The 7501-nt window shown below is 32.5% G+C and overlaps 2 protein-coding genes across 3 annotated transcripts; both read left to right on the top strand.

The window, feature by feature from the left end:
* The first annotated feature begins 224 nt into the window (after positions 1–224).
* LOC133303795 (vacuolar protein sorting-associated protein 55 homolog) lies at positions 225–2257 on the top strand. Of its 2 annotated transcripts, none has more exons than XM_061503781.1 (5): positions 225–313; positions 1306–1426; positions 1552–1591; positions 1722–1806; positions 1940–2257. In XM_061503781.1, the coding sequence occupies exons 2-5, from the start codon at positions 1328–1330 to the stop codon at positions 2130–2132; spliced, it is 417 nt and encodes a 138-aa protein (XP_061359765.1). In that variant the 5' UTR covers positions 225–313; positions 1306–1327; the 3' UTR covers positions 2133–2257. The 2 variants fall into 2 exon arrangements, with proteins under 2 accessions (XP_061359765.1, XP_061359758.1); XM_061503774.1 differs by having other exon boundaries at positions 284–313; positions 1280–1426.
* Positions 2258–4915: 2658 nt separating this feature from the next.
* LOC133303756 (probable purine permease 11) lies at positions 4916–6115 on the top strand. Its single transcript, XM_061503731.1, has one exon. It carries the CDS (start codon positions 4916–4918, stop codon positions 6047–6049), a length of 1134 nt encoding a protein of 377 aa, XP_061359715.1. The 3' UTR covers positions 6050–6115.
* The last annotated feature ends 1386 nt before the right edge of the window (positions 6116–7501 follow it).

Below are 7501 nucleotides of genomic sequence, written 5' to 3'. Positions count from 1 at the left end.
ATGATAAGTAAATGTAGAAAAAAAAATTATAAATAGAATAACTTATTCCGGTAAATAAATTGTATCCAATTATACCGCCCAAAAAAATGAATAAATAAATATAATTGATACATTTTTACCAATTTGTTTTGACAAAAGACGAAGCTTTAAAAGGGTTGGACCGGTCGGCTACTATCTATACGAATCTGACTGGTAGATGCATGCTGATTGTGTGGTTGTAACTAGATAGTTTAAATAAAAGTAACCCCGAACAGTTTCAAAACCTTAGCAGCTGCAGCTGCAACCAAAACTTAGATTTAGATTTTGATTTCAGGTATCAATTTCTCAAATTCTCTCATTGTCAATATCTACATAGGACATGTCCACCTACATTTTTATGTCTGATGTTAAGTTATCCTATTTTGGTTTTCAATCATATATATGTTCCATTTTGTTGCTCATTTTACTTGATGGCTTTTTTCTGTATTTCTTCTTCAGTTCTTCTACTGGACTGAGTTCTTTGGACTTTGTTGTTATAATTCCATAAAACGGATGATTATCAATTTGTTTTCTATTTTACCTTAAGTAAACGATGTACGAGGAGGAATAATGTAGTAGGTTCCATTATGCAGTTAAGCAAATTGGAAATGCAACTGGTTTATATAGATTCTGCTTATGAATCACCATGATGCTGATGCTGATGCTGATGCTGACAAAAAGATGCGATTTTGTGTCATGATGATTTTATGCTCAATTTTTTGTGTGTTCGGGTTTCGCTTATAAGAAGTTTTCAATGTAATATTATTTCCAAAAATAAAAAATAAAAAATTACTGCCCATTATATCCAAACTAGCGAGGATAGGGGAAGAGGACAACCATATATATTTCTGAATTTGAACCCCTGAAAAATTCAACTTTACCACTGTTTTAGCTTAACTATTATTTCCAAAAATTGGGTTAAAATCATACAGCTTTTACTTGTATTGGCTCACTAAAACATTGGCTTTTGTTCTCTATTTGACATCATTACTTGGTTGTGGTTGTCTAACATGGATTCTGACTTGCTTGTTCTTGTTCTTAAGTCACTAGGTTTATTTTTTTTATTTTTTTTTATGGGTGCTTCTATAGGTATTGTGTAATATATGTGATCAATATGTGAGTAGAGATTTATCACTTTTTTAATAATAGATAAGATAAACTGCTGTTTGTTAAATGAAATCAACTGCAACTGTTTTGTATCTTGCATTTGCTACAATTGCTTCTTCATTTAGCATTTTCTTCTGATCTAATACTCTCATAGCAATATGTTGTCATATTTTGTTTCAGTTGCATATCTTTATAACATGAGATGGCAGAGTTGCCAGGACATGTTCGTTACTGCTTGAACACGGGGAAACTTGTACTTTTGGCAATTTTGGTCTCTGGAGGAGTCGTCTTGCAAATTTTGGTCAGTAATATTGTTTTCTCCTTGTTGGTTATTTATCGTTAGTATGTATAAATATGTGACAAGAGACAAACTTACTGGCAAAACTGTTACTCTGAAGTCTTAATAACTTGTGTTCTATGTGGCAGGCATGTGCCTTGTATGATAATTGGTGGCCAATGCTAAGTGGTGAGATAAAGCATCATTGAATTTGGTTCCAGTAAACTATATAATTACATCTTTTCATTTATGGGATTGTTATGTGACAAGAAAATTTTCCTTGTATGTTATTTCATTAAATGTTTTTGTTCTCTTGCAGCGATAACATATGTACTTCTTCCAATGCCTTTGCTGTTCTTTGCGGGATCAGAGGGTGGTTCTTTATTTTCTGAATCAGATAGCAGGTAAGAAAAAAAAGTAGGATCTGAATTCTGCACCCAAAACAAAACAAAAAATGTTAGTATCTGAATTTGGAATCTGGGTAATTGAATCATTTTATATTGTTTGATTTTTGTGATCTAATGAATAATGGAGCAGCTGGGCGAATGCATCAAAGTTCTTGACTGGAGCCTCAGCTGTAGGAAGCATTGCTATTCCAGCCATATTAAAGCATTCTGGTGTTATTGGTTGGGGAGCCCTTGGAATGGAACTATCTTCCTTCTTTGTGTTTGTATTAGCCATAATGTGTTACATAAGGATGAGTAGTGAAGGTGATTACAGTATTATCTAGCATGATATATAGCTTAGCAGGCCTTGCTTCATTAGTGTAAAATATTGTATTTATTCCCTTTCTGTATGCTATTGAATTCTTTGCTTTTCAAAGCGTCACCTTTATTTTTATTTTTTATTTTTATATCAAATTCATCATTTTTCTATAATGAAAAGAAGATGCCGGTCTTCTCTTCTTGCTTATGTATGCATTGGCCAAAGCTATCACACAATTCAAGAAGACATTGTGAAATGGTCTCTACTTGATCACCTAGCTCGGATTGTAAGAAAAACACAGGTGGGAGTGAAGAGTTTTTTTTTTTTTTAAATTATATTTTTAAGTTTTTACCTAAATTAAATATTAATTATGTATGTATTATTCTAAAATTTTAAATATTTTTTAAAATATTTTGAATTTAAAAAAATTTATAATACACAAAAATATTTGTTAGTGTACTATTATTTACATGTAGGGAATACAAGTTTTAGAATAAGGGCATGGCTTTTATAACCCTGGAGAATTTTATATTTATGGTTTTTAAAATACCTATTTAACAAAATAAGTGAAACCTAAAGGTTTAAATATGTTTATTTGATTTAGAAACAGGCGTATTTATTTAGTATTTAATTATGTAGATTTAATTTATGTATATAAAATATAAAATTCTATGTTGATATTTTAAAAGAAAATAAATTTTTTGCATGGAGACTCAATTTGGTATACTCTTTAAAAAAATAAATAAATTATATATGAATTTTATTCATTTAATTTCTACTAAAAATACGCTGAAGTGGCCTTACCTTATATAAGTACTAATAAATTTTTTCATTTAGAAGTATTTTATTATGGCCTCAAAAAGGGATTAAAAATTAGGAGAATGATATTTGTTTTTATTATAGTATAATATTTTTATTTTTAGCAAAACCTTTTATTTTTTATAACTCTATTCTTATTACTGCTTAAATTTTTTTTTGTACAAAATTTGTTAAGTGATAAATAGTAATGTAACCAAGCGTTGTTTTTTTTATTTTTAAATTATTTATTATATGTTTACTTTGATGCCGTAATAATAATAAGTAATTTTCTGTATAGCTTCAAAAAATAATATTTCTTCAATTAACCCGTGAACGCACCGGTTGTGTAACCCACTAGCGTATGCACGGCCATTGACACGGGACACGAGATATGATACGCCGACACGTTAATTTTAAAAAATGACATATTTTGACACTTTGGAACACGATTTGATATTAAAGAATATTTTTAATATATATAATATAATTTATATTTAATACATATATAATATAATTTATATTTAATACATATAACTGTTCACAATAAGTCATATAACCAATCAAATATTCAAATTTCATAACTTAAATATAAAAATAATAATTTTTTGTACCTTGTTAATTTTTCATGTCAAATTTCATAAGAGAAAAAAAATTGATTTATAAATGATTTTTTTTTAGTTAATAAAATAAAATTAAGACTAAAAAAAAAAATATGTCGAAGCGTATCCGAACGTTGACCACGTGTCGGAAAAAGTTGACTGCGTATCGAAAAAACGTGACGGAGCGGAGAGTTGACCACGTGTCCTAAAATGTTGACGACCGTGTGTCAGACGCATGTCCGAACGTGTCGGAGCATGTCCGTGTTGGACACGTGTCCCACACACATTTTTTTTTTCTAAACAACGTGTCCGGGTATCTGAGCGTATCACAATGCAAACAGCTATATTATTTAGAACGTACGAAGAGTCTTCTGGCTCTAGCAGCAATAAATTAAAAGAAAGAGTTCACCAAAAAAAAATAAAAAGAAAGAACGTTCAGCACGCATGTCATTTTGGTAAGAAAATACGCAAAATGTTTTGTTGCTTATTGACTTCACAAAATTTGCTTACACAACACTTCCAAAAATAAATGTAATTGGTGCATGTAAGCTTATATAAAAAAGTCCAACTTGGTTAAGTCAAACTTTTATTTTGTCGGGTTTATATTGGCTTCTAGTCTTCTACGATCTAAGGAGCGTTGTCTCTATCTAACATTTCAAAATAGGCTGCACAATGATGCATTGCAATTGCAAGGCCCCACTCTGAATCTTGATGTTATCCCTATCATCATAGCTTTTGCTTTTTCTCTTTTTAATGGAGATAGTTCAAGAACTACAGCTTCAAACTGCAGGTTAGTTTTTCTCACTCAAACTCGCTTGGTTATTATTTTTCTTGAAACAGAAACAGACACCAACATAATTCTCTCTAATTCCTCAATATGCTGATCCTTTTTTATCTCATTCATAATAAGAATCACTGTGTTCATCTTACTAGAATTTTATACTTTGTTGGCTATTGTTGCTGCACACAAGGTTCATAGATGATAAGCCTATCCATCTCCTAATCCTATCCCTAGAAAGAGTTCACAGAACAGGGGAAAATCCAAAAAATGTTGTTTGTAAATGGCTAATAATATAGCCTTATCCCGTTCTGATATCTGATTATATTATAGAATAATTTAGAATATCTTAAATTATCTCTAAATAAATTTTATTTTATTTTTCATAATTTTTTTGTTGCTTAATCAGGGATTCATGATTAGAACTATAATTTTAAAAATACGCTATATCATGTCATTATATATAAAGAAATATTATTCAGATTTTTCTCCCCTGCAATTTCAACATTTAGTTTAAGGGTTTGGTGGAACCACTTACGCAAAAATAATGTGTCTCCGGCATCCCTCTCAACTTTGAATTAGTTCTAAATTATATCATATAGAAGTCATAGAACTAATCTCAGTTTCTTGTATATGTATTCCTCAGATGACAGAAAAGTGCACAACTCACTCAGTAACACAACTGTCACTCAGCAATCTCAACAATCAAGATTCAAAGAATACAAATGGTGGTTTCGTGTGTCCCTCTACATAATATTTCTTCTTGCAGGACAATCTGCAGCAACTCTTTTGGGAAGGCTATACTATGACAAAGGTGGTAATAGCAAATGGATGGCAACATTTGTTCAATCAGCTGGATTCCCTGTCCTATTTCCACTCCTTTTTTACTTCCCATCACATGCCAAATTTTCTAACATGCCCAAAAATGATTCCTCCAAATACAAACCAAAATTTTACACCTTAGTTTCCCTCTACATAGCTTTTGGCTTTCTTCTTGCAGGGGACAACTTAATGTATTCCTATGGACTTCTATATCTCCCTCTTTCCACCTATTCTCTACTATGTGCAACCCAATTAGCCTTCAATGCAGTATTCTCTTTCTTCCTGAATTCCCAGAAGTTCACAGCATTCATATTCAATTCTGTGGTCCTCCTTACCATATCAGCTTCCCTGCTTGCAGTCAATTCTGATTCTGAGGATTCAATGGGTCTTCCCATAGAAAAGCATATAATTGGATTCTTATGCACCCTTGGTGCATCTGCTGCATTTTCTTTATATCTCTCTCTTGTGCAGCTTTCTTTTGAGAAAGTTATAAAAAAGGAAACCTTTTCTGCTGTCTTGGACATGCAATTGTACCCTTCCTTCATTGCTTCCTGTGTTTGTGTTGTGGGATTGTTTGCAAGTGGAGAATGGAAAACTTTGGATAATGAGATGAAGGAATATGAAAAGGGAAGGGTGTCATATATAATGACTCTTCTTTGGACTGCTGTGGCATGGCAAATAACCTCCATTGGTATGCTGGGGTTAATTTTTGAGGTATCTTCATTATTCTCAAATGTAATAGGTACCTTGGCATTGCCCATAGTTCCCATCCTTGCTGTTATTTTCTTTCATGACAAGGTCGATGGGGTGAAGTGTATAGCATTACTATTAGCAGTATGGGGCTTTCTTTCCTATATTTATCAGCATTATCTAGATGACCAAAAAGCCAAGGCAGATAAAAGTAATGGCCTTGAGGTTTCAAGGGATGAGGTAGAAATTTGCTGATGGAATGGACCAACTTTTGATGAATTTATAGCAATCTCTATTGGAAAATTGAATTTAGTCCAGAGCCTGGACTAGGGTGATGTTGCCGTTGCAATTTTGTGAATTGTATCTTTCTTGAAGAGTTTTTTGTTTGATGGGGTAAAGTTTAGGACTAGAATAAACTTTTATCATTCTAATATGATGACAAACTACTAACTTCTAGGAGAATTTATAGTCAATCTATCAATTATAGTAAATCATTTGTTTTTTGTTTTTTAAAAAAAATCACCCTTTGAAATCAATTTTACCGATTTAAAATTAATTCTCATAATAGCATAAGCTGTTTGTCCAAGTTATTCATAATTGATTTCTTAGAACTATGACATCTCTTACCACGAAATGACATTTTTCCCAGTTTAAAACTAAATTAGTTTCTTGACAACGCTGCAAAACACAAGAGATGTTAACCAAGCATGTATCAAAAGAAGAACCAAACACAGAAAAATAATCCATGAATACCTTAATGAACTTCTTTATCATATCAGAAAAGATGAAAAACATGCACCTTTGAAAAGTGGTCAGTGCATTGCAAAGACCAAACAACATTCGTTGGTAAGAAAAGACACCAAATGGACAAGTGAAGGTTGTTTTATCTTGATCCTTTGGGGCTACTGGGATCTGATTATAACCAGAATACCCATCCAAGAAACAATAATAGGTGTGTCAGGCTCGTCTTTCCAGCATTTGATCCATGAAAGGAAATGGAAAATGATCCTTCCCTGTGGCATCGTTCAATCTTCTATAGTCCACACACATCCTCCGACCAGTCACGGTCCTTGTTAGAATCAAGTCATTTTTCTCATTCCTAATCACTGTCACTCCACCTTTCTTTGGCACTGTCTGCACTGGACTTACCCATGCACTGTCTGAGATGGGATAGATCGTGCCAGCATCTAGAAGTTTGACAACTTTCTTCCTGACCACTTCTTTCATGTTTGGGTTTAATCTCCTTTGGGGTTGACAAACTGGTTTCACATCATTCTTCATCAAGATCTTGTGGGTGCAAAAAAAGGACTGACTCCTTTTAAATTAGAGATGGACCAGCCAATTGTAGATTTATGCTTTTGCAACACTACTACCAGTTTTTCTTCCTTTTCGAGAGACAATTCCTTGTTGATAATCACTGGGTATGTATCATCATCTCCCAAAAATATATACTTTAAGTTTGTAGGAAGCCCCTTCAACTCCAGCTTTGGACTACTTGATGGTTTATCTTCAAATTTTCTAGTCAACTATATTATCTCTTCTTCCAGTGCACCTAAATCTTCAGTAGAATCGATGGCTTTAACTAATTCTGTCAACAGTTCATCATTCAATAACTCTGAGCAATGTAGGATTTTCTTTGCAACTGCTTCTTCTATCACATCAATTTGAAAGCAGTATCCTTTGTCTTCAGGATGCTTCATGGCTTCA

This window comes from Gastrolobium bilobum, unplaced genomic scaffold (genome assembly GCF_033153095.1).
Source record: "Gastrolobium bilobum isolate Gb01-03AN ecotype WA unplaced genomic scaffold, APGP_CSIRO_Gbil_v1 utg3318, whole genome shotgun sequence".
NCBI lineage: Eukaryota > Viridiplantae > Streptophyta > Magnoliopsida > Fabales > Fabaceae > Gastrolobium > Gastrolobium bilobum.
The sequence above is the reverse complement of the archived record's forward strand: the minus strand, read 5'-3'. Positions and strand labels throughout refer to the sequence as shown.

Coding starts and splice junctions, on each gene's coding strand:
- LOC133303756 (XM_061503731.1), top strand. CDS start 4,916: ATGTATTCCTCAGATGACAGAAAAGTGCACAACTCACTCAGTAACACA.
- LOC133303795 (XM_061503781.1), top strand. CDS start 1,328: ATGGCAGAGTTGCCAGGACATGTTCGTTACTGCTTGAACACGGGGAAA. Junction 1,427..1,551: donor GAGTCGTCTTGCAAATTTTG/GTCAGTAATATT, acceptor TCTATGTGGCAG/GCATGTGCCTTGTATGATAA. Junction 1,592..1,721: donor TTGGTGGCCAATGCTAAGTG/GTGAGATAAAGC, acceptor GTTCTCTTGCAG/CGATAACATATGTACTTCTT.